The 27140-nt window shown below is 36.2% G+C and overlaps 1 protein-coding gene across 5 annotated transcripts in view; it reads left to right on the top strand.

The window, feature by feature from the left end:
• The window catches only part of LOC135106772 (arginine/serine-rich coiled-coil protein 2-like), a 66851-nt gene that overhangs the window by 8758 nt on the left and 30953 nt on the right, over window positions 1-27140 (top strand). For 2 of the 5 annotated variants that reach the window (XM_064016066.1, XM_064016065.1), the window contains exons 3-5: window positions 792-838; window positions 10947-11141; window positions 27006-27098. In XM_064016066.1, the coding sequence (XP_063872136.1) occupies window positions 792-838; window positions 10947-11141; window positions 27006-27098 (335 nt within the window). Of the gene's footprint in view, window positions 1-791; window positions 839-10946; window positions 11142-27005; window positions 27099-27140 lie in introns of those variants that run through there. The other 3 variants (XM_064016068.1, XM_064016067.1, XM_064016069.1) reach the window with 2 other exon arrangements.

Below are 27140 nucleotides of genomic sequence, written 5' to 3'. Positions count from 1 at the left end.
CTGCCACTCCCACTCCATTTGTAAGACTATCACTTCTATACAAACAATTGAGTTCAGACAGCCTTTTCTCTAGAACAGTCATGTATGTTCACTAACACTAAATTTCAGATTTTCATGTTCCCTTCTAGGTTTATCAGAATATTAAATGACCTTAAAGTGGTTGAAATACCAGCTCAAACAACTTGATAACCTCTGAAAAGCAGAGGAAGGATAAAGCTATAGAAAGTACAGACAGTATTTGAAACAATACTTAATGGATTTCATACAATTTAAATGGAAGAGCTTATGACATTTTTATTGTGAGTTGTATTATTGCCAGAGAAGAAGGAAAAAACTGAGCAGTGCAGTTCTTTAAGACAAATTTTGCATTGCATGGAAGATATTATTATGTTGACAAACATCGCCATGAAAGAGAGGTAGTCCAAACAAGTCAGTCCCAACACTGCTGGGAAAAAAAAAAAAAAATAGAAAGGCTTGTGGAAAGTAAACGCAGTTCAGTAATTAATGTGGTGTTAAAAATATATTTGCATAGCGGTGCAATATTTGTCAATGTGGTAGAAGCATGGCAAGTGCACAGTGCCAAACAGAAATACTGATAAACTGTACAGTACATGTTAATGGAGCAAAAATATGTAGATGTTATAAGAAATAAGTTCTTTACACATATGATGCTATTTTATTTTAGTAAGTCATTTGGAAGAAGAACAAATTACTGAGTTGTATAAATGTTTATTGCTTAATTAGTTATATGTCACTAAGTTCATCCAGTTCATCTTCCCTTTCCTAAAAAGATCCTGGGAGGTGCTGGGAACTGCTGCAGCTTGAGCTGTGAGGCATGGTATGGTATCTGTCAGCTATTTCCATGGTGTTGCTTGAGATTATTGGGGGGTTGAGTCACTAGAGCTAAAATCAGAACAGGTATTACATGATGTAGCATCTCATGAGCCACAAAATACAATATCATACATTTGCTATTTATGAAGGGTGTAACACAGTATTCAACAGATAGTGCTAGAGGTGAAAGTACAAGTTATTCTAAGTAGAAAATATTCTATGCACATATACATTTTGAAGCTTTTTTATAGCTGTGTTATGAATTCTAGTGTGGCCTGGTGACATGTTCACAACAGCTGGGCTGGGTGGGTGTCCACGGTGAAGAAACACGGTGTTTCACATACTTCGCATTACTGGAAGTATGTGGTATTGCCAGCAGTTCTTTTCTCTCAAAATAAAATAAATGTATGCACCATCACTATCTCAGCAGGAAATTGAAGTGAGAAGTGACTGACAGGCAATCAGTTGACTTGATGCTAGTCTCACTCCTTCCCCCTCCCTTCTTAGGCAGGCATGTTTTTTTTTTTTTTTTTTTTTTTTTTTTTATGTAGGAAGGATACTGGCCAAGGGCAACAAAAATCCAATAAAAAAAAATGCCCATTGAAATGCCAGTCCCATAAAAGGGTCAAAGCAGTGGTCAAAAATTAGTGGATAAGTGTCTTGAAACCTCCCTCTTGAAGGAATTCAAGTCATAGGAAGGTGGAAATACAGAAGCAGGCAGGGAGTTCCAGAGTTTACCAGAGAAAGGGATGAATGATTGAGAATACTGGTTAACTTTTGCATTAGAGAGGTGGACAGAATAGGGGTGAGAGAGAAGAAAGTCTTGTGCAGCAAGGCCGCGGAAGGAGGGGAGGCATGCAGTTAGCAAGATCAGAAGAGCAGTTAGCATGAAAATAGCGATAGAAGACAGCTAGATATGCAACATTGCGGCGGTGAGAGAGATGGTGGCAAGTGACCATTTAATTTATCCCTAATTACAGCCATAGTATCCTTCTGTAATTTATATCAGTAAATCACTTGTCCATTATTACCATTCATCTCATTATGGACACTGTAATGCCCCAAAACTTGTAGAAATCATGATGGATTAATTCACAATATCACCAAGGATCATCCCAGGAGTACACATCCTGCCATGAATGCTGCCTTGCCGTTGTGAACTTGTCACCCAGCCACACTTGAATTTCATAGCAAGACTAAACAAAGCCTTAAAACGCATATGTGCATAGAACATTTTCTATGTAGAATAACTTGTACTTTTACCTCAAGCGATATCTGCTGAAACTTATGTTACGCCCTGTGTCTTACATTAAAAAGAGAAGATTCATTTTATGTATGGATGGCTACCAGTCCCCCAGTTTGCACCACAGGTATGAAGAGATATGCACAATGGTTGACTACTACACTGTCTGTCACCTGGTGGTCTCCTGGTGTACCTCATTGTAATGTACATATTTGACTAGCTACTTAGTATTATAGGTCTTTATGGGACTTTCCAGATTCTCTCTCTCTCTCTTTCTCTCAGTATTATAGGTCTTTATGGGACTTTCCAGATTCTCTCTCTCTCTCTCTCTCTCTCTCTCTCTCTCTCTCTCTCTCTCTCTCTCTCTCTCTCTCTCTCTCTCTCTCTCTCTCTCTCTCTCTCTCTCTCTCTCTCTCTCTCTCTCTCTCTCTCTCTCTCTTGGTTTCATCCAAGCTGTAATTGATATTACAATAACTCAAAATTGTTTGCAAATTAATTTCTCATGGAATTATACTTTGTAAAATGTATCATGATTTCACAACTCTATGAGATTCACCAGAATGCCAGTACATGCCCAGCAGTTAAGTACATTCATCCATTGTTATGCATTTTAAATCAGCTAATATATTTAGCTAAGGGGTTAGTGGTAAGTAGATAATGAGACAACTCACCTTGTTCAGTGCCTTAGTAATTGGAAAGCAGCATTTGTACAAGGCTGCGACTTTGCCTTGAATACTTGAAAATCTCCTGTGATGTTTTTCATTTGGTTTAACACTCCTCCTTCACCCCAAGAAAATGAGACTTTGTCAGCAGAAATGGATGTTGAAGCACTTTGGCATTGTAATTTTCAGAAAGCTGTGTGCTTGCCCATTTTATGGAGACTTGTTGCTGAGGAAAGTTGGTGATACTATATTTAAGAGGGACTGTCCAAGAAAATAAGGGGTGCATATACAATTTTCATTACGTACATGAAATATACTCTAGCAAAATTATGAAGACAAAATGTTACAATAACCACTTTTTAATTTGTTATACTGGTTTAGTAATATACATTGATAGCCACCAGAAAACATGGTTGAGATAATGGCTAGCCACATTATAGACTAAAATCAAATCTGGGTGTAAAATGAAGGTCAAGGATCTAAGTGGCTAAAATGAGTTATTTTAAAAGTTGTTTTGAGATTGAGAATAAGTGTTGAATTTAATGAAAGATTAGAGTCTACATTACTATGAGTGTTCATTGTGTCTGCTTGTCTGTATAATTGCTTTTTCTTACTGTAGTGATGCTAAACTAACATCTTGTGTGAAATTATGAATAATCCTCATTTTAAAATATTGAACAAAAAATATTTGTTTCAAAAGCTCACAGAGATCATTAGTTTAATAGGTGGAGCAGGACAAGGCTTGATTAGCATGTTGATTTTCTCCCTTCCCTAAAAATTACACATTTTCTGTGAACATGCTCATTCATCAGCAGTCCCTATTATTTTCCTTTGGTGTGCTTTACTGATATATATATATAAATAGGATACAATATAGTGGAGGAAGAGGAAAACTTCCAGTGAAATAAAAAGAACATAGAGCCAGTTTGATGAGAAAAATTAGAGAATGGGTAATAATAGGATTATAACATGCAAGTGCAGAAACAAATGCTAGTCATTCTGTCTAGAATTGGTCTTAGATAGATAGGTACTTATATAAAGTCAGTCGTTGGTTTTCAAGAAGGGAAAAGCCAACAAAGCTGGAATTTCCAGTTGATGTTAAAAATGTTAGACATTAAAGAAACACTCCTCATGATGCACATAAATTGTATGTACATATCCTGACATGATTAGTCAAGATTTTTTTTAATTATAATGGTTGGAAAGTAATATGTAGTGAAATTGGTTGTTCATTCACCTTATTTTCCAGTTTTTTTTTTCCCATTGAAATCAAAGATCCACTGTATAGTCAAACCTAGGCCTAGTAGAGACTAGTTGAAGGGTTATCCTGTTACAATTGCCATCAGAACATATTCAGGATAAGTGAAAGAATCAATCCTCAATAATTGATGCTTTTCACCATCACCACAACCCTCCAGCAAACATCACAGAAACAGGTACTACAACCAGAGTTTATGTACGTACAGGGTGTCCTGTGAGGAAAGTCATATTCTCTGAAATAAAAGGTAAGTCATTCTAAGTTGGAAAAATTTTAAAATCAAATGCTTCTTACTCCAATGGTTTAGAAGTTAAGGACATTCAAATGTGAATGTGCATCATTGGCAAGTGACTGCACATGGTGCATCCCACAATGTTCAGCTTAGTGAATCACTGTTGTTCTATGAAAGCCATTTTGTTGGCTGTATTATTTGCTATAGTGATACACTGCATTCTTGAATTTAACCTTAAGGAAATCTTGATGTGTAACAAGTAACATTAAGATGGCAATGCCCACCATTGTTGTTGTTTCCTACCTTCCTCTCCCTTATAAATTCTTAGTGCAGTCATATTTAAATGTCCTGTAGCTTTTAACCATGGCATTAAAAATATTTGACTATAAAATATTTCCAATTTAGAATTACTTGATCTTTCATTTGTAAGTGTGACTTTACTCACAGGCATCATATATATATATATATATATATATATATATATATATATATATATATATATATATATATATATATATATATATATATATATATATATATATATAGTGATTTTAATGTGCTAAAGGTGGTGTGGTATAGCATGACAAGAGTAAGTGACAGGAGGGATTCTCCAGCAAGATCCCTTGTATATATTTTACATAGGGATGTGATCATTCAAGGCTAATTTATTACAGTTTAATCATTATTGTAATACCAAGGGCAGGATGGCTACTCTTCTCTTTATTAAAGGTTCCACTTTAAAAACACTATGCAAACTTTCAGCTTAGAACAGTATTTGTATGTATTTCCTGCTAAAGTTAACTTTCTAATAACCTGAGATGTGATTTTGCATTGTGAATCTAAAGCATGGCATAGTTTGATTGTGAGTCAGCAAGATGAATACTGCAGTTACATCTGAGCTTGAGGGCATCATTTGTATCTTGCACTTTTATGCATATCTGTTTTTTGCCAGTAAGTTCATGAGCAGACTATAATCACCTAAGTTTGTTTGAAAAAGTGAACAGAAGTCATTTTAATCAACACAACAACATGCATTATACTGTATTCACCAATGTATTATCCTCTCTTTGAATCTTCATCTGAAATAATACATAAATGATGAAAATATATAGTTTTTTTTTTTTTTTTTTTTTTTTTTTTTTTTTTTTTTGCTGTGATGTTTAGCTATTGCCAAAAATCAGGTAAGGAAATTTTATTTTTTAATTTGGGTATTGCATGATTAAATGCTTCATACATTTTTATTTTAATATACTTTCAGGATATTTCAAATGTTAAGCACAAAATCCTAAATAAAAGATAAATGCCATCATCCAGCCTCTGCTAAAAGCATTGCTCCTTTTATGATTCTAATTATATAGACAAGGACTACTCACTATGGTAGAGAACTGTTGTTAGGTTAGGATGTGACCAACTTTGCCATCCCCCCCCCCCAATCTCTCTCTCTCTCTCTCTCTCTCTCTCTCTCTCTCTCTCTCTCTCTCTCTCTCTCTCTCTCTCTCTCTCTCTCTCTCTCTCTCTCTCTCTCTCTCTCTCTCTCTCTCTCTCTCTCTCTCTCTCTCTCTCTCTCTCTCTCTCTCTCTCTCTCTCTCTCTCTCTCTCTCTCTCTCTCTCTCTCTCTCTCTCTCTCTCTCTCTCTCTCTCTCTCTCTCTCTCTCTCTCTCTCTCTGTATTTAGGCATAAGCTTGTGCTATACATGTAGCACAATTACTTTTATTTATTTTTATGAAGTGGTTGTGACTGGAAGGCAAATAGGCATGCAGTATTGTTAGTTCTTCCTCTTTTACCATTCTCTGTGAGCAACAAGAGTTCCTAGGTTGATAAAACTTTATTTTATAGTTATGGAGTGACATCATGCATTGCCTCATGCTGCTATTCTCATTGGCTGGATGTGCAGCCACAAACACCAGTGTCTCCATTTCCTGCCTGTTTTCAACATCCTTGTTGGAAAGCAGATAACACTCTAGGAAACCTCATGAAAATGGAATTTTTAATACATACCCATGATGTACTGTATGGTGTATGGCAATCAGGATTTCTTTAGGTCAAAATCAGTAATGGGTTTTGAGTTTTTACTTCATTGTCCCTGAAAATGGCTAGGATGGTGAGCAGAGTGTTCACTTGTCCCAGGCCCAACTATCTATTTCTTATGTTTTTGATATTAATAGCTCTGAAAAAAGAAAATATATATATATATATATATATATATATATATATATATATATATATATATATATATATATATATATATATATATATATATATATATATATATATATATATATATGTGTGTGTGTGTGTGTGTGTGTGTGTGTGTGTAATAGTAATGGTTGAATCAAAATTGGTATCAGTTTTGGAGATTTATGAGTGAGTGAGTTTCCAGTTTTAAGTACAATACTTGGAATGACTGGAGGCAAACTTTGGAGCACATTATGTTGACTCTGTATTATGAATATTACTGTTTCTTTGAATAGCTTTTGTAGTTTATACTTATCCTGTGGAGATAGTCTTTCAAATCTACTAACATATGGTTTACTTTAATAGAGACTATTTTGGAGAATGAAGTTGGTTTGGAACAGGAATAGCTTGTTCTTAGGTTAAATTTTGGTGATATAAATTATGAAGTTACTTGCATGGCCTCTGTATAAATGCATAGAGAGAGAATAGATGTGCCATTTAAGTTTTAGTGCTATAGCAGATGTGCTTCATGATGAAAACATGTTATTATAAGCTTGTTTTATCTTTATAATAGGTTCCATTGACAATTGTTTCAGTCACAGTAAGCTAAGCTAATAAAAAAGCCACAAGCCGGGCTCCTTTCCCCACTGGTGGGCAGCTGATTGGTAAACACTTAACCAATAAATTTATACATGAGATATTTTTAACCATTGGGTTTGCCCTAAACTGATTTTTTAAAATTATCAATAGGAGAAATATAACGTTACAAAAATAATAACCATTATAAAATTTATGGAACCAAATACACAAAGCAGCAGGATATTTTATAATTATTATTATGTTGTAGGTATTATTATTGTTATTATCATTATTATTATTACTATTACTATTATTATTATTTTTATTATTATTATTATTATTATTATTATTATTATTATTATTATTATTATTATCATTAATATTTTCCCTTTGATATTTCTAGAAATAAGCTTAGGATAATCAATAAAATATCTTTTTACTGGGAATGGCAAGAACTCAAGTGCAGAAATCAGCTTCCCCACCAGAAGGGCAGAGGAGGTCAGGGGCTGTGGCTCAAGATCAACTTAGCTTGCAGTGATTATGGTTGCTTTTGTCATGTTAATATTTGTAATAATATTATGTATTGTTTAGGTTACTCATTTATTTGTTTGTTTATTTATTTATTTATTTATTTATTTATTTATTTTTTTTTTTTTTTATTATTTACTTGCTATATTAATTAAGTCATTAAACTATTTAATTATCTATTTTTGTCTGTAAGACATGTGCCTGTAAGTAATGGCATATAGTTTCTAACTTATGAAAATTTAACATTGCATATGTTTTATAAATATTTACACACACACACACACACACACACACACACATATATATATATATATATATATATATATATATATATATATATATATATATATATATATATATATATATATAGCTTATCTATTTTTTTATTTATTTTTTTATTTATTTATTTATTTATTTTTTATTATTTATTTATTTATTATTTTTTTTTGTTGAGAGTTCTGTCCAAGGACAACAAACAAACAAAAGAAGCCTACAGAAGGTGCCAGTTCCTCAAAAATATAATGACTAATCAGGTCCAAAAAGTGAATATATGAAAAGTCCCATTTTTTAAGCACTATGCAGATCCTCTGCTTGGAGATGGTTTAAGTGGAATAGAAGAAAATATCTCTATCAGGTTGTTATGAAATGCTTGAGTCAAGCAGGAAAATTATGTGGCTTTTGACAGGTGGAGTATGAGTATGGACATACCTTCAGATATTTTATTAGAGGGATGACCTTAATATTTCATTCAATATAGCAGTGTGTACAACTCTGAAGACAAATTCAATATGGATTTTTGGTTGCATCCCATTACTACTGCTTACATGAACTTTATTTTTCTCATTGAAAATCAGATGTCATCACTTATTTCTATTGATGATTAATTTGTGATAAAGTTTTGAACAAAAATGAAAACAAACTTGAAAACTTCTTTCTGCTATTTAAACTCCGTTCTTGTTTGAATTCGGTGGTTTTCAGTTTTGAGTACATTTCCAATCTACAGCCTTTCATTTGTATGTTATTACAATAGTAGATATACAGATCATGTCAAGTTTGTCAACTATGGTTAACTTTAGTTTTGGAGAGTACTCAGAGGCTGCCCAGATGGTGGGGTGTTCTGGTTTGGTGGAGAGAAGGCCACTCTTAGGAATGGCATTTGTCTCATCAGCATTCTTGTTTGACATAAATTCCTTGTTTACTTGAGCTCCAGTGAAGCCTTTAGTCAGTAATGGAGAAATCACAAACAGTCAGTTTTGTTGTAGGATAGGATATGAGTAGCCATGGTTATAAGTGACAGTTGATGCAAAAATTGCTACTTTTGGTGGCAAGATCTTAAATTGTATTGTCTGTTGCTGAGATAACCATGGTATGATGGTTGCAATATATTCTTGGGAGCTGTCAGATGTGTATTTCATTAAAATTTAGGACAGCTATTAAAGCATCTCATGTCCTGTGGATGATGGCACTGAGTAGGCTTATGATTAGCCTTATCAGCATTCCATATATAGTGGGGTATGGATCAGCTTTATTCTTGATAATGATTGGTATGATTATTAATGCTCAGTTACCAAACATAATCAAAAAGTATTGTGCAACATGAGGGTTGATGGGTTGTGATTAACTTGATTACTAATAGGTGTTGGAATGATTGTTTAAATGAACATGTGATTGATGCCACTGGATAATGTATGTTTTTTTTTTTTTTTTTTTTTTTTTTTGTAACTGAGCAAGATTTTGTATATCATTTATTATGATGTTTTATTTATTTTATTTATTTATTTATTGATTGATTGACTTTTTTATTTATTTTTTAATTAATAAATTAGTTTTGTTTTTTACTTTATTTTATTTATTTATATATTATTTATTGATTTATTTATTTATATTTTCCTTTACATGTGCATTAAGTACTCAGTTTCCCAGATATTCACTTATTGTAATTCACTTTGATTTAATACAACATAATGGGGTCTTCATGCTTTGGGTTTATTAATTATCTTTCTCAGTCTAATTACATCATATTGTATTTCATTTAGATTGATGATGTGCCACTATCATGTGAATGACATTTTGTCATTTACATGAAAGGAACTAATAGACATTTATCCTGAAGAGTACTTTAACCATATTACCTTACTTGATTGGGACTTGTGAAACCTTTCATATTAGTCAGCATTGCCTGTCAGGACAACATATATTGCAGTTGAGTTTTCATCTTTATTTATTCCACATGAAATCAATTGTTTAGAAACAGAAGACTGCATTAAAGCATTGAGGTTTGTTTTGAGGCAGACTTTCACAAATAGTGTGTTGGCAGGAGTAATGTCCTCAGCACATACCCCAAAGACTAGCCATGATGATCATGCCTTGGTTGTATCAGGTTGAAGTTTGCATTGGTAAAGTGCATGGATTGAGATTTATTTTTTAAATTCATCTTTCGTTGAGATTCTCCACTAAAGTTTCTAAGTTGAAATTCATAAAATGGAAGCACTTATGAATAAGCAATTAGTAGAAATAAAGGCCCATGATGTATCAGACTCCAAGAACACACCATGATGACCAAATACTTTATAACTTATCAGTCATTACCTCCCTCAAACTCGTGATTTGTAATTTTTTTATTTTTTTTTATTTATTTTTTTTTTCATAAAAATATTTTACTGTAACTGCCCATGTCATCAGTCATATTGTGTATCAGTCATATTGTGTCTATTGTGTAATGCTTCACTCACTCTGAGAGTTCATGAGTTTAAGCCATTGATAGGAGGAGATATAAGGGCAGTCTCTCCATACCATTGCCTCTATATTTGGCAGACCATAGGTAGCAGGTACAAGTTGGGTGATGTGCCCTACATCATGGGGGAAGTGGCTTTCCTTGGCATCTTCAGCCACAGCACTTAGATACTTGTGGCATGATAATATGGCAAGAATTAGCTCTGAAGGGATGATTCCTGTTTGTGCAAGGCACCTCTAAGGTGCTCATAAGCCCAGACATCTGCAGTGCTTCTTCCTGTGCAAGTGCTGATGTCCTCAGGTTTTAAATCACTAGAACTGATCCGTACTTTCACCCTCCATGGCCCTTCTCATCCCTTTATTCCATCAGTACTGAATGCCTCATAAATAAGACAGTAATCAGAGTTTACAGCCCAAGAAAAAAATTAGCAAGACAAAATAAGTGGAAGGACTAAAAGTGAATGATAATTTGCAGAAATATGAATTATTATTTGAGACTCGTATGAAAGGAAAGTGAGGAAGTGAGCATTTCTTGTTGAGAACTGATCTATATACAAGTCAGTACCCTATATATTCACCACATTAGCCTGTATGAGTATAAAAGATGTGTACAAATGTGAAAACTCATTTCTGGATACTATGTGTATGATTCCTGTTGATTGTGAGTCAAACTAATACAGACATTCTTGTGCGTTGACCCAGCACCTCCCAACAGGACTCTGATGAGGAGCTGCCGTCTGCCCACCAGTCGAGAGAGAAATCAGGTGCCAGACCCACAGGCAACACTTCAAAACATCTTGAATCTTCTTCGGGCAGTCGATCTTCAGAGGACCCTCCTGTGACCAGTAGTGAGAGCAACAAGAACTCCAGTGAAGTCAAAGAGGGTCAGCGATCTAGGTATGGAAGGTTGACCTGTTACTTAGTATTGACACTGTATGGGAGCCTTTATCTGAACAAACGAACAAGCTTTAAAGCATTGAACCATTCGTCTAAAGTGTAGTCAGTGACTCCTACCTGCAAATTTAATTCCTTAACCCTTAGTGCATCAGAAATTTTGTTAAGGATCAAGGATTATGTGAGTCCTGGCCCTTTATTTCATTAATGAAAGCTTTTTTTTATGGATTTTTTATGGATTTATTTACTTTTATGTTTTAATTTTCTCTCTCTCTCTCTCTCTCATCTCTCTCTCTCTCTCTCTCTCTCTCTCTCTCTCTCTCTCTCTCTCTCTCTCTCTCTCTCTCTCTCTCTCTCTCTCTCTCTCTCTCTTCTCTCCTTGGAATGATTCTTCATTCTTCATAATTGTTAACTGCAATGTGACCTCTCGTATCACATGCAGGGAGAGATCATTTTCACTTGCTCCAGTCTGCACACTCTACCACTGTCTCTTCATCCATCTCAGTTTCAGTGCCCAGTTTCCCCTCTCTGTCAAAGATCCTAATACTCTACTTGCATATAAAAGGCCTTCTTTGTACACCCACAGCATCCACACACTTGTAAATTTGCCATACCATTTGATCCCCATTCTCACCAAGCTTCTGCAGCTGCCACTTGTGTTTGGCTCTATGTTCCACAGTTCATTCCTTCTTCATACCAAACATAGCAGACTTTCATTAGACCCATGCATTATTTTCACTATGCTTCCTCTTTTCCTCATAAGCATCTTGTAAACACCTCTACTCTTCTGGCATATTAACAATGAGTGAAGTAATAATCCCTATTATGCTGTTGAATACTTCCATAATTGGAGTGTTTGTTTTTTTTACCATATAATAGATATGCAAACTTTTGCAGGAAATTAATGCACATTATTAGTGAGGTCAAATAAGGTGCTGTATGCAGTAGTCAGAAAAGCTAATTTTTGAATATTACAAAAATTGAGTTTGAAGTTTCCAAACTTCAGTAACCAAAGTATCAACATTCAAGATAGGCAGCAAATGTGTACTTTCATGTGTGTAAGTGGGGAAGCTATCTACCAGTTTCCAAACTCATTCTACTTTTCATCAGCAATGCCATATCACCTATCTCCAAAGCTGAACTATTCACTCATACTTTTGCTAAAAACTTTACCAAGGTCAGGGCTTGTTCCTCCATCTCTTCCACCATCTGACTATTTCATGCCTCCCATTAAGATCCTTCACAATGATGTTTTTCCACTGCCTTGCTGGCCTTAACCCTCATAAGGCTTATGGACCAGATTGGGTCCCTCCTATTGTTCTCCGAAACTTTGCTTCTTTGCTTGGACTTTGCCTAGTCAAACTCTTCTGATTCCATATATCAACATCTACCTTTCCTTCTTGCTGGAACTTTGCTCTCATTCAGCCTGTTCCTACCTGCCTCTTTAAAAAATTTTAATCCTACCCTCACCAGGAAGATTCTCGAACATTTATCACTTCACAACTGTGTAGCCTGTGTCAGTTCTGTCGAGGCTGCTCTACTGGTGATCTGGCTTTCCTTGCTGAGGTCATCCTCTTTTGAAACTTTTGCTGTTGCCTTTGACATATCAAAAGCATTTTCTAAAGTGGCATAAAGCACGGTTTACACGCTACGATAAATTGTAGCGATTTATTGAACACTGAGATAGTAACGATTTATTGGATGATTGAAAGAGCGTTTACATGCAACGATTTTTTATCCAATATTTTTAGTCTTTACTTGACCGTCATGGAAGAAACATTATGGTGGTCTGCATTTGGGATGTGTTTAGTGGGAGAAAGATCAAGAAAAAAACGAAAATCAAAAAGGAAATGGAGCCGTGATTGGTTAATGAAAAAACAAGTGTTTTCTCATATAACTGTTGGATACAGTCCGTAGTGAATTTATTTTTTTGACAACAGTGTTTCTTTCAGCTAAAGGATCAAACTCTTTGTATTTCTTCACTAGTTCTGCATAGGCCAGGTCCTTTTTGTTCCTATCAGAGTATTCGTGGGACTTTATCTTCCACAAACACGGAAAACTCCGATAAAGTTCAATGAATTCACTTAAGAACTCATGAGGTGTTTGCTTCGCCATCACTGTGTATTAAGTTTATATTTCGAATTAGCTCTTGCGCACCAGGACTTCACACTTCAGCAGTCAATCTGAAAATGAGCTAGATTGTAACGATATCTTGGAACCTTGTTTACACGTTCAAACTTGTCATTACGATGCATATAGATTTGAGCCTGCTGGCACCAACCACTCAATCCAATTCCAACTCCAATAAATCGCTACGATCTCCTGTTTACACGTAACGACAAATTGTAACAACCTTTTCATTACAATAAATCGCTACAATTTATCATAGCGTGTAAACCATGCCTAAAGCTTTGCTCTTCAAATTACCCTCCTACGCCTTCTATCCTTTTCTTAGTAACTTCATCTCGAGTTTCCTTTCTGACCATTCTATTGCTGCTGTGGTAAATGGTCACTGTTCTTCTCCTAAGTCTATTAACAGTGGTGTTCCTCAGAGTTCTGTCCTGTCATCCACCCTCTTCATATTATTCATCAGTGATCTAAACCAAACTTGCCTTATCCACTCCTTCGTTAATGGCACCACCCTGCACTTTTCCTTATCTTTTCTTAGACATCCAACCCTTCAGAAATTAAATGGCTCCCACAGGGAAGGCACAAAATACCTGACTTGTGATGTTTGTAAAATTTCTAATTGGGGCAGAGCAAACTTGGTATTGTTCAGTGCCTCAAAAACTCAATTCTTCCATCTATCACTGCAACACAGACAACTATGTTTTCTTCTTTAGCGACACTCAACTGTCCCCCTCTTCCATATTGAACATGTTTGGTCTGTCCTTTACTAATATTCTAAACTGGAAACTTTGCATCTTGTTACTAATTAATCTGCTTCTATGAAGTTAGACATTCTGAGTTGTCTCCACCCATTCCCCTCTCCCCCCACCAGCTAATTGTACAGGGGCCTTATCTGTCCATGTATGGAGTACACCACATGTATGTAGGGGTTCCACTCATGCTGCTCTTCTTTACTGGATGCAATCAAAAGCATTTCATCTTTGCAACTCCTTTCCTCCTCCAACTGTCTTCAGCCTCTCTCCCATCACTACAGTGTTGCATCTGCTATCTTCTACTGCTATTTTCATGCTGACCACTCTTCTGATCTTGCTAACTGACCACTCTTTTGATCTTTCCAACATTTAAACATTTATTAATAGCCAATGAAGTCAGTACTTAATATGTTTATGTATACATTGATATTAGGCCAGCCTTTTTTTAAGCATAAGCTTTTCAGGCAACTGCATGCCTCTCCTACTCCCACAGCTTTGATGCACAAGACTGTACTTTCTCTCACCCCTATCACCTCTAATGTAAGAGTTAACTAGTATTCTCAGTCATTCATCCCTTTTCTGGTAAGCTCTGGAACTCCTTGCCTGCTTTAGTATTTCCTCCTTCCTTTGGCTTGAACTCTTTCAAGAAAGTTTCGATACATTTATCCTCCAGTTTTCTGTGATTCTTTTTTACCTCACTTCAGGGACCAGCATTGTAGTGGACTTTTTTTTTTCTTTTTCTTTTTTTTTTTTTTTTTCTTTTTCTCTCCTCCAAACTTGTTGCCCTTGGCCAGTACCTCTATTATATAAATAAAAAAGGCTTTATAATGCCAGAATGCACTTTTGCCTACAAGAGAGTTTAGTTTAATACTAATGATACTGAATACAGTGATGTACTTCTTGGCATAACTGGACATTTCCTGATAATATAAATATTATAGTACCTTAATTATTCCTCTGCTTTAGATTATCTCAATGTGCTGCAAAGGTATAATTAGTAAAAACTCTCTCTCTCTCTCTCTCTCTCTCTCTCTCTCTCTCTCTCTCTCTCTCTCTCTCTCTCTCTCTCTCTCTCTCTCTCTCTCTCTCTCTCTCTCTTCCATTTCTTCCTCACCTTTTGCAGTCTCCCCCTCATTCTCTCTCTCTCTCTCTCTCTCTCTCTCTCTCTCTCTCTCTCTCTCTCTCTCTCTCTCTCTCTCTCTCTCTCTCTCTCTCTCTCTCTCTCTCTCTCTCTCTCTCTCTCTCTCTCTCTGTTTGTATTTACCTAGTTTTAACATATGAGAAGAAGGCTATGCTCATGCTGTCCTGTCTCCTTTTCTATTTTTTTTAATTCAACCCTGCCTTGAATTTGCTTGAAGTTTTTGCCAGCACTACTTGTTGCATTTTTGTAGAAAACTGTAGCTTTTTATGTCCCTCCTTGATTTAATTTCCATGGCCTCATGTTTCCCTTTTATTCATCTCTTTAAGGTTATCTCTGTCCAGTTTTTCCGCCCATTCATTACACTATGCTCCGCAATTTGATCTCCATTCAGAAGTTATGAAACCAAGTCTCTTATGTCTCTCTCTTCTTACAAAAGCTTTCTCAAGCTTGATGGTATTTAAGTTGCTTGTCTCTTTATTCCCTCCAACTTAATTTTACTTTTTATTATTTTTTATTTATTTGTTTATTTTCATTTATTTTATTTATTTATTTTATTTTATTTTTTGCAATTGTACCTTTGCAGGAGGAGGCAGTAGGCACCTGTTAAAATGATAGTTACTCCCAGTGAGGTCTAAAGCACAGGGTGCTGTGAATATATCATTAAACCCAGCTGTGACCTCACTGAACATTTCCCTTTGTGTCTCACAACACAGGGAGGCAGTCACAGCCTTCCCTCTAAAGACAACTCTCTTCCCTCACACAAAACTATAAAACATTGCACACACACCCTTCACTCAAAATTACAAATTATTTTGGCAGCTCCTACACCAAGCCTCAGAGTCCCCATCTGGGGAAGGGACCACAAATGCCCCCAGTTCAGACTGCTCTTCTGGTATCGACCCTAAGTGTCTTGACACCCCCCTCAACTTTTCCTCATTAACTTCTGCAACATTCGCAGTCTTAGATCTAATTTTTAAACTGTAGAACAACACTTCTCCTCTACTAAACCTCATCTTCTTTTCCTCATTGAAACACAGGTGTCTGAGGCAACTGACAGTAGCTCCTTTTCTGTTCTCTCTTACATTCTCTATCCTCATTTTCAATCCAAAGCTGGATGTTGCGTCTATTTGCACAATGACTTAACTTGCTCTCATGCCTACGATCTTGAATCTTCAGAGTTTTCCACTATCTGGCTATGACTACAGAGTCATTCTAAAACAAAATTTATCTGTGCTGTATACCTCTCACCTAACTCCTCTGACTGTAAGAAATTCTTTGACTTCTTAACTTCCAAAGTGGAGGACATTCTGAGTCGCTTCCTTTTTACGGAGATCTCCATTCTTGGAGACTTCAATTTTCACCACCAGCTTTGGCTTTCCTCTCCCTTCACTGACCATCCTGGTGAACTAACCTTTAACTTTGCTATCCTCCATGACTAAGAGCAACTGGTGCAACACCTACTCGTACTCCTGACCTTGGAGATACCCTCAACATTCTTGACCTTTTCCTAACCTCTAATCCTTCTGCTTATGCTGTTACCCCCTATTCTTTATTGGGGTCCTCCAATCACAATCTCATATCTGTATCTTGTCCTATCACTCCAATCCCTCCTCAGGATCCCCCTAAGTGGAGGTGCCTCTGGTGCTTTGCTTCTGCTAGTTGGGCCTGAGAAGGTATTTTGCTGATTTTCCTTGGAATGACTACTGCTTCCATGTCAGAGACCTGTCTCTGTGTGCTGAGTGCACAACAGAGGTGATGGTGTCTGGTTTAGATTTCTCAACCAAAACCTTTCTAACCTTGGTTTAACACAACCTGTTCTCATGTTATACATGATAGAGAGGTGGCCCACAAAAGGTACTTGATTGAGCCTTCCATCACCAGAATCTCATATGCTTTATATTTCTGCCTGGAATAATGCCAGGTCTGTTCTCCAACTAGCCAAAAACTCTTTCATTTATAGAAAGTGTCAAAATCTTTAAAGATCTAACTCCCCTCATGACTTCTGGCACCTTGCCAAAAACACCTCCACTAACCTCACTTCATCTTTATCTCCTATATTTCAACCTGATGGCACCACTGCTATCTCAATCCATCTCTAAACCTGAACTCTTCACTCAAACCTTTGCTAAAAGCCCTACCTTGGAAGATTCAGGACTTGTTCCTTCCTCTCCTCCACCTTCTGACTACATCATGTTACCTGTTAAAATTCCTCACAATGCTGTTTTCTGTGTCCTTGTTGGGCTAAATCCTCAGAAGTCTTATGGACCTGATGGGGTCCCTCCTATTATTCTGCCTCTGTGCTTGCACCTTGCCTAGTCAAAGTCTTTTAACTCTATCAATATCTACCTTTCCTTCTTGCTGGAAGTTTGCCTACATTCAGCCTGTCCATAAAAAGGGTTACCATTCTAATCTCTATTGCTTTAATTTCCTGTCCATCTAAAGTTTTTGAATCTATCTTCTGTCACTTCACAACCTTCTATCTGATCGCCAGTAGGGTTTCTGCCAAGGCCATTCTACTGGTGATCTGGCTTTCCTTACTAAGACTTGGTCATACTCTCTAAGAGATTTTGGTGAAACTTTTGTTGTTGCCTTAGACATATCAAAAGCTTTTGATAGAGTCTGGCACAAAACTTTGATTTCCAAGCTACCCTCCTATAGCTTCTATCCTTCTCTCTGTAACTTCTCAAGTTTCCTTTCCAACTGTTCTATTGCTGCTGTGGTAGATGGTCACTGTTCTCCTGAATCTATTAACAGTGGTATTCCTCTGGGTTCTGACCTGTCACCCACTTTCTTCCTATTATTCATCAATGATCTTTTAAACCAAACTTGTCCTATCCACTCCTACGTTGATAATACCACCCTGCACTTTTCCACGTCTTTTCGTAGACATTCAACCCTTCAGGAAGTAAATAGTTCATGCAGGGAAGCCACAGAATGCCTGACTTCTGATCTCTCTAAAATTTCTGATTGGGACAGAGCAAACTTAGTTGATTGGGACAGAGCAAACTTAGTATTGTTCAATGCCTCAAAAACTCAATTCCTCTATCTATCAACTTGACACAACCTTCCAGACATCTATCCCCTCTTCTTCAATGATACTCAGCTGTCCTCCTCTTCTGCACTGAACATCCTCTGTCTGTCCTTTACTTATAATCTAAACTGGAAACTTCACATCTCATCTCTAACTAAAACAGCTTCTATGAAGTTTGGCGTTCTGAGATGTCTCCGCCAGTTTTTCTCACCCTTCCAGCTTCTAACTCTGTATAAGGGCCTTATCCATCCATGTATGGAATATGCTTCACATGTCTTGGGTGGGTGGTTCCACTCATTCTGCTTCTCTAGACAGGTTGGAATCAGAAGCTTTTCATCTTATCAATTCCTCTCTTCTAACTGACAGTCTTCAGCCTCTTTCTCATTGCTGCAGTGTTGCTATCTCTTGCTACCTTCTACACTATTTTCATGCTAACTGCTCTTCTGATCATGCTAACTACATCCCTCCCTTCCTTCCACGGCCTCACTGCACAAGCCTTTCTTCTTTCTCTCACCCCTATTCTGTCCACTTTTCTAATGCAAGAGTTAACCAGTATTCTCACGTCATTCATCTCTTTCTCTGGTAAACTCTAGAATTCCCTTCCTGCTTCTGTATTTCTACCTGCTGATGGCTTGAACTCCTTCAAGAGGGAGGTTTCAAGACATTTGTCCTTCAATTTTTGACTACCACTTTGGACCCTATTCAGGGACTGACATCTCAGTGGGCCTTTATTTTTTAATCGGATTTTTGTTGTCCTTGGCTGGTGCCCCTCCTACATAAAAGAAAAAAAGTATACCATAATCTAGGCTGAATCTAGGTCCCAGTTGGTTTCTTCATCTGATCATCCCTTCATCCATATAACTAAAAGCTATCCATATATCACTCATTAGATTTCATGTTTCACCTGTAATCTTGTTTATGTGCCATTCTGGAGTTAAATGTCAGTAATGATCACACAGTTTCTCTCTCTCTCTCTCTCTCTCTCTCTCTCTCTCTCTCTCTCTCTCTCTCTCTCTCTCTCTCTCTCTCTCTCTCTCTCTCTCTCTCTCTCTCTCTCTCTCTCTCTCTCTCTCTCTCTCTCTCTCTGTACGCAGAAAGAAATAGCATTGTCTTAGTAGAGGGATGGTTGATATGGGGAGATGGGATGGAAGAGGGAGAGAGCAGCAAAGAGGACAAGGAAGGAATTAGGAGAGGGTAGTAAGGAGGATGTAAGTTGAGCTAGTGTAAGTTCCTTATTCCTTATCTTGTTTAGACATTTTGTCACTTCAGTAGTAGATGACCACTGTTTTCTTAAATCACAGTAATAGATGACCACTGTATTCTTAAACCAGTCAAAAGTGGTGTTTCACAGGACTCTTTTCTGGAATCCAGTCATTTTAAAGTTCTTCCTCTATCCTTACTTATGCTAATGACTACCCTGCATTTCTCATCATCTTTTATCAGATGTTTACTTAAAAAAAAAATTACATAGAGAAGCCAAACAATTCTCAATTTCTAATCTTTCTATAGTTTTTTATAATGAGACAAGGCAAATTCTGTATTGCTCAGTGCCTCAGAAATTCATCCTCATTTGTTTGTCTAACACAGCCTTTTGACAACCATCCCTTCTTCACCAACACTCATCTATCTAACATCCTATCAGTTACATTGAACACAACTTGGACTATGCTTTACTAAAAAATTTGCCTGAAACTTTCACATCTTATTTTTTGTTAAAATAACTTCTGTGAATCCAGGTATTTTGTTTAGTCTACCATTTTACTTGTCAGAGGTGCTCTTCTGTACCAGGTCCTTACCTATCCTTGTATGGAGTACATTTCCAATATATATATGGTGCTCCAATCACATCATTACTAAAAAGGGTAGAGTCAAAAGCTTTTTACTTCATCAGCTCCCCTTCCCTTAACAGAACATCTTCAGTCTTACACTCTGCCACAGTGTTGGATTTCTTGCCACCTTCTACCATCATTTCCTTGGTTACTTCTCTTCTGAATTTGGTAGCTGTACATCTTCCCTTCTTATAACATTACTGCACAAGACCTACTACTCTCACCCCAATGCCATCCATTTCAGTAATTTAGTAGTTAACCCATATTGCCATTCTTTTATTCTGTTCATTGATAAACTTTTTTTAATACTAACTCTGCCAGTAAAATGTTAGGATGCCTCAAACGAAATTGGCCTCCATTTTTATTTTTTGTATTTATTTATTTTTATTTATTTATTTATTTTTATTTTTTTACCATTGTTGTGCCCTTCCCCAGCCTCATTTATATGAAAAAATCAGTAAATTGAATAAATAGTGAGGTATGTGGGTGAGTGGCCTCAAGCAGTTAATTTATCTTTTACATAATGCAGCATTTCTTAATCACTAAACCAGTCAGTTCAGTAATGGGAATATCTATAGATCACTTGTGATGACCATTAAATGCCTTTATTCAAGTTAACAATAAATTTTAGTAGTTTATAACAGCCTGTTGTTCAGTCATAGACACTCCACGAGACCTCTGTGTTCGGTTAGCAGTCCTGCTGCCCACTGGCCAGCTGAGTTTGAAAGAAACTCAACCTCCCTTGAGAAATATATTTCTTCACTTATCAATTACACAAGTTCGGCAAAATTTGTTTACCTCCATGGATGAAACAGTATTTGTTCATATATCACAGTTTTCAACCTTGGTAGGGTAAAAACAAAGTAATTAGGGCAAGTATAATTAAAGAAGTCAAATTGTGTGGCTTATACACCATTTTACTTATGATTATGTCCAGCCATTGTGAGGTTATGCTGAAAATAAAACATGACTTTGCAGATATAAAATACTCCTGAATATGATGATGCTTTCAGATTTTGCATGAAAAGTTATATAGAAGAGAAAATTAAAGATTTTTATGAGTATCCTGTGTGTCGCTTTACATCTTCAGTATCACGCAGAAAGCAGAGCATAGAGAAGGTTGGTGATTTGACTGCGACTGTGACACATGTCTTCTAAAAGCATGCTTGCCACATGCACCTTTTATTTGGCTGGTTGAATCGTGGTGAACTTTTTCATCTACAGATTTCAGCATTGAACTAAAGTGTTACCTTTCTGAACACTTATGTTAATATCATTGTTATCAAAGACTTAAGAAAAATGTGAATTTGCAGTGTTGGAATTGTATACTTAGCAAGATGCAAAAAATAATAAATTGTACACTCGGATATTGTTATTAATCATCAACTGTGACTCCTGGAATGTGTAGAGAGGAAGGGAGGAAGGAGGGTGTGTTTATTGGAGAGATAGCAGGATAGGTGGGTGGGTGGGGAGGAATGATGCCAGGGAGGGAGGGAGGGAAACACCCACCTGCTCCCTCCTCTGCTTCTCGTGTGCTACTGGAAGATGCAAAATCTGAAAGTACCATCATATTCAGGAGTATCTTATGTCTGTGAAGACATTTTTTATTTTAAGCATTACCTCACAATGGCTGGACATAACAATTATAAGTAAAGTGGTGTATAAACTGTAAAATTTGATTACTTCATTATACTTGCCATAATTATTATTTTTTTATCTTACTGAGGTTGAACACTGTGATACAGCTGAACAAACACTTCATCTTTGGATCTAAACAAAAATTTGCTTAACTTGTGTATTTGTTGAACTGAATTAAAAAAATATAAGTATTTCTCAAAGGAGGTTGAGTTTACCCCAGACTCTATGGATGAATGGTGAGCAGGGCTGCCAACATAACACAGAGCTCCTATCTCTGAACAGACTATAGTGTTTGTGAAAAGACATCTTTGTTAGGCTTAAAGGGTTTGCTATATCTACATCTGATATATATGCTCTATCAGAATTTATTACATTGAGGTTTTGCTGCATGCATTTAGGGATTATCTATTCCATGCCAAAACAAAAAAGTTGCTACCCAATCAAAGTTTGAAAAACTTTACTCAAATTTTTGTGCATGAATGTAATCATAGTAGAAAATGAGATTATTTTATTGTTGCAAGTGATACAGATTTGAAACTAGTTATGTAAATTGTTAATGTAGAAAATACAAGCCTTGCAACATTTTGATAAATTTTCCATGAATTAGGGCATTTGCAATGGTCTGAAAACTGCTAGATTCATCAGCCTGCTGAATTTTACACAAGAAACTCAGTATGCTCAAAAAAAATCTTTACATTGTTTGTTCATTTCCAAACCAACTAGTAAAACATTAGGAACATTTATAGCAGCCATCATCAAGTAGAGAGCAAGAAGTATGGCAAAATGAATTAAATATTACACACATTAATGTAGTAGGAGACAAAGTAAATATGAAAGCACTGAGAGCCTAGTTGCTAGTGTATAGCTCATAATAACTTTTATAGAGTGTGCATCATCAGATCCCATGGATACTGTTAACATAAACAATTGGGATTAATGTTTTGTAGCATATACAGCATCTGTAGGTACAGTATATCAAAATGTATCTCAAGAGACGGTTTTAGAATGTGCATCTCCAGAGGACTTTGGAAGCATCTACTGAGTCTTACATTAAAACAGCTTGCAATTACTGGCAACGCAGACCATTGCTGATGTCCCATTTGAGCAAGACGAAATGTTTTGGTGAGACACTCAAGCATATATTACATAATTAGCCCATATCTCTGTTGTATAATTATGAAGATATTTTGGAGAAGAATTGGTAGTGGTCTGTCTGCAGAGACCAATTGGTAAAAGAAGCAGATGTGGAGAGATGCAAAGGTAAATTGAAGACTTGAAATGGGATGAATGGACAGGATAAAGAATTAAATGTAAGAGATATACATGATAGGATTGAATGAAGTGTGTTTGTGTTGACATCAGTGGGAAATAGATTCTAGAGTGTCTACAAGGGGTTTCTCCAAATCTTGTTTCATAAGCTGATTGAATCAAATGTAGAAAATTGGATAGATCTATAACAGTGTTCCAGAGTAAATTAATTCTGCTGTCATGTTTTGATGTGGTGAGACCCAGGTATACTTAAGCAGTTCACCCTTGTACAAGTGTCCCTAAGACTTTCATAATGTTTGTATGTATAATATTGTTAAAAATATATTAACCCCTAGTGTACCATCACCATATATATACAGACTAGTGCAAAAATCACAAGTACCACTTCTCTATACAGTAGGGTACACGACGACACACGTTTGTTACAACATACAACTACAATAACACACTGAAATTTTAATAAATATTTAATCAAAATAACAAACCAAAATTGGCATAATAAACTCGCTTCTTGTGCAAGCACAGGAATTTTAATAAAAATCTGATGGGAATAACAAACCAAAAAAAGCAAGATGAACTTGCCATTTGTGCTGGCACTGAAATTTTAATAAAAGTTTAATTGGAATAACAAAATTAACTTCACAAGACTAACTCGCCAGCTGTGCAAGCCGCTGCTCACCTATCTGTCAGAGATAAGGGACAAGGGAATGAAATTTCTCTCTCTCTCTCTCTCTCTCTCTCTCTCTCTCTCTCTCTCTCTCTCTCTCTCTCTCTCTCTCTCTCTCTCTCTCTCTCTCATTCATTCATTTTATATCACTTTCACCTCATTGTTTCTTGCTCTTATATACATAATTCCATTTTCATTCTAAATTCTCTCATTTTATTCAGCAGTCCTTAGGATTGTTCTTACTTTCACACACACACAGAGAGAGAGAGAGAGAGAGAGAGAGTGAGAGAGAGAGAGAGAGAGAGAGAGAGAGAGAGAGAGAGAGAGAGAGAGAGAGAGAGAGAGAGAGAGAGAGAGAGAGAATCTGACTTAGGCAAGATTTACTGTATATATATGCATGATGCTGACAGTAGGTAAATGTGACCTATAATTATCAAAACAGTGCAAAATTTGGGGTGATAATGCACAAAACTTAGCATGGTAAGAATTTAGGATTGTAATAGGTGCAAAACTCAGGACAGTACTACATATTTGTTGTGTTATCTCAAGTTTAGTAGTGCAGATGTACTCATTTTGATGTTTTTTTTTTGTATTTATTTATTTATTTTTTATTTTTTTCTGGTTCCCTGGAACCAATTAATGTTTTTCCCATAGGTTCTTCAGTCACCATAACAGATACGTATTCACCATAATGAGCACTACATTGGAATGAATTACGTTCATTGTCACGTACCCTACCATATGTATATGGACTGGTATTTCAAAAATTCGCACTGAAAAAAAACTGTAGCAGCTAGGCCACTCAAATTTGCGTGGGAGGTGGTGACACTGGCCTACCTAAGTCACACCACCTTTCCTCCCTCACTCCCACCCTAGCGGCCAGCCTAGCCTACCAAGAATAATGACTCACCTTATGTTTGCCTGCAATAGAAGGATAGTGTATGTGCCGGATTTTGGCTATCAGTTGGAGGAATGTTGTAGTGTTTTCATGGCTAGTCACCAGAATCAAAGGTTCCCAGAACTGTTGGTCATACTCGTACATTATTTCATGGCAACAGTGATATTGAAAGCAATGTGAATGATCCTGCCCCCACAGTTTGATCTTTAGTTACATCCACCTCATGGCTAGCCGTGCCAAAATTTGCAGGGGGTGGGGTATAGCCTTAAAATGGTTAAGGTCTGTAAATTTTTTTAATTTTCTACATTGTTTTTATTTTCCAAGAGATTTAGCCTTTAAAAAATTTTGAAAATAGACTGGCATTTTTGGTAGGTAGGGGCAGTCATAGGGTTTGGCAGCCGAGGGGTTAATAAGGCTGTGATATCACTGAAAATGTACATTATATTGGGGATACTTCACTATATCATTAGAAAAGCTAAAAGTTACAATCTTATCAACTATTCTTCACAGGATGGTGGGAACAGCACTAGGTGGTATCATTGTGTGTGTGTGTGTGTGTGTGTGTGTGTGTGTGTGTGTGTGCGTGTGCCTTGTCTTAGCAGTCCATCTTAGCAAAAGTGTTGGCCTAATATATAGATATGTTATGTCATGAAAACTACTTAAAAGGAATAAAGTTCGACTGCATTTTAATAAATAGATATTTTAGAGAAAAGATTGTCCTTGTAGAAGTAAGAAGTATGATTCCTTTTTTGTGATTAGTCCAGTTTTTATCTTCATATTTATGAATTCTGGTTCTGTATGCTGCATTGCTAACGTTATCATAGTATTTTTAACATTTGAGGACACACAAACATGGTAATACTACCACTGATTGATGCACTTACTTGCAGAAAGGCTTCTATATTATAGTCTCGTTTTGAAACATCCAAAAACAAATGTGTCCCACTCCTTTATACTCTTGATTTTATTTTTTATAATAAGCATCTATCTGAACACATGAAGAAAATCATATAAATGACTAAATAAGAGTGTAAGGATATAGGTAAACTACACCCTTGAAGTTTAGAGAAGTGGGCATAAAAATTGTTGTGAGAGATGGGGAGGTTGGGATCATGCACCTGATAACAAATGGATTAGAGGAGAGGCCCTGTAAGAATAGTCAACACTCCTCAAACCTCCTTCCTTACTCAAGTACTCTGCCCCTACTAAACACTTCTTTCATATCTTGACATCTTTACACCTTATTCTTCTACTTCCTTTTTCTATTAAGACCTTTAATTTTACTAACTTTTTTTTTTTTTTTTTTTTTTTTTTTTTTTTTTTATAAATTGTACTCTTCATCATCTGAATGTGGCCAGATCATTTCAGTGTGTTTCATCACCTTTTCCACTACTCCATACTTTATTGCATTTGCACAGTTGTTTGTATCTCTCTCTCATATAGAGCAAAGCATTTGCAGGTTGTTTTTATGACAAATATAATGCGTTGGTTGACAGATTTATCATTTGGTATTATATTTGGAGGCAATTCATCAAAATATGTGCAGTTTCATCATCAACACAAAAGACTTCATGGTAAAAAATTGAAAATAGGAGTTACATTTCAGACCACAAATTCATAGATATGCATGTAAAATTTTGTCAGGGTGAAATCCCATTGCTGCTAATTTTTACACCAGCACCACATCATCCATTGTTGAAATCATAATACAGACAAAGGGGATTTTGGGTCTCATTTTGTAATGCCCAGAGTACAATGATATTCTTTCAACCTGTTAACTGAGTGAGTGGTGCAGCCACGTGGTTTTCTTACTTCCACTTAGCTGCATGCAGTTTGGATTTGCCTTCTTTGTAGTGGCCTCTGGCAGTGTAGTAGTGAATAGGTACAAGATATAAGCCAAGGAGGTATGACTGTGTCTTCTGTATACAAGTGAAAAGCTAGGAATCTCACTCGTGTGTTTATGTTGTGGTTGTGAAAATGAGTGTATTTTGTTTGCATAATTTTTATCCACAATTTGAAATGCCAAGGAGCTAAAGCTGTCTGTTACTTACTTATTTTCTCAACTTGTTGTGCTTATTTCCTGAGATTCATATGAGGATTAAGAATATATATTTGTTGCCTTTTCCTGTGTCATGAAAACTAGTCAGAAGAATGATTGCAGAAAAACTTTGCCAGTGAAAAGTTTGACTTCTATTGAACAAGAAAGCTAAAGCATTATTTCAATTTCTATTTTGTTTTCATACACCTCTATGAACCACAGAATCCGCTATATAGTTCTGAAACACTGATAAGTGCTTTGGAGCAAGGAGCAGCAAGCAAGCAAGGAGGAATTTCTTGATTAAGTTTGTCTTGGACAATTAAATTATTTTCTATCCAGTTAAATGCTCCCTACTACAGAGTAGTAGTATATACTGCTATTACCAAGGAAATATAGTGGTAAGAACATTTTGCAAGTAATGTATATAAGATACTGGAGTATAGTACTGGTTAATTAATGACTTTCCTTTATCAGTCTTCAGGAGCGTTTGCTAGGCCTCGCCAGTAGAGGATCACAGCGCATGCTACCAGGAGATGATCGAGGTTCTGGCAGAGACAGAAGAGAAAAGTAAGCCTAGCAGTGACATCTTAATTAACAACTAGGGTTTTC

Source organism: Scylla paramamosain, chromosome 14, assembly GCF_035594125.1.
Source record: "Scylla paramamosain isolate STU-SP2022 chromosome 14, ASM3559412v1, whole genome shotgun sequence".
NCBI lineage: Eukaryota > Metazoa > Arthropoda > Malacostraca > Decapoda > Portunidae > Scylla > Scylla paramamosain.
Note: the sequence above shows the minus strand (reverse complement) of the source record. Positions and strands in the feature narration are given on the sequence as shown.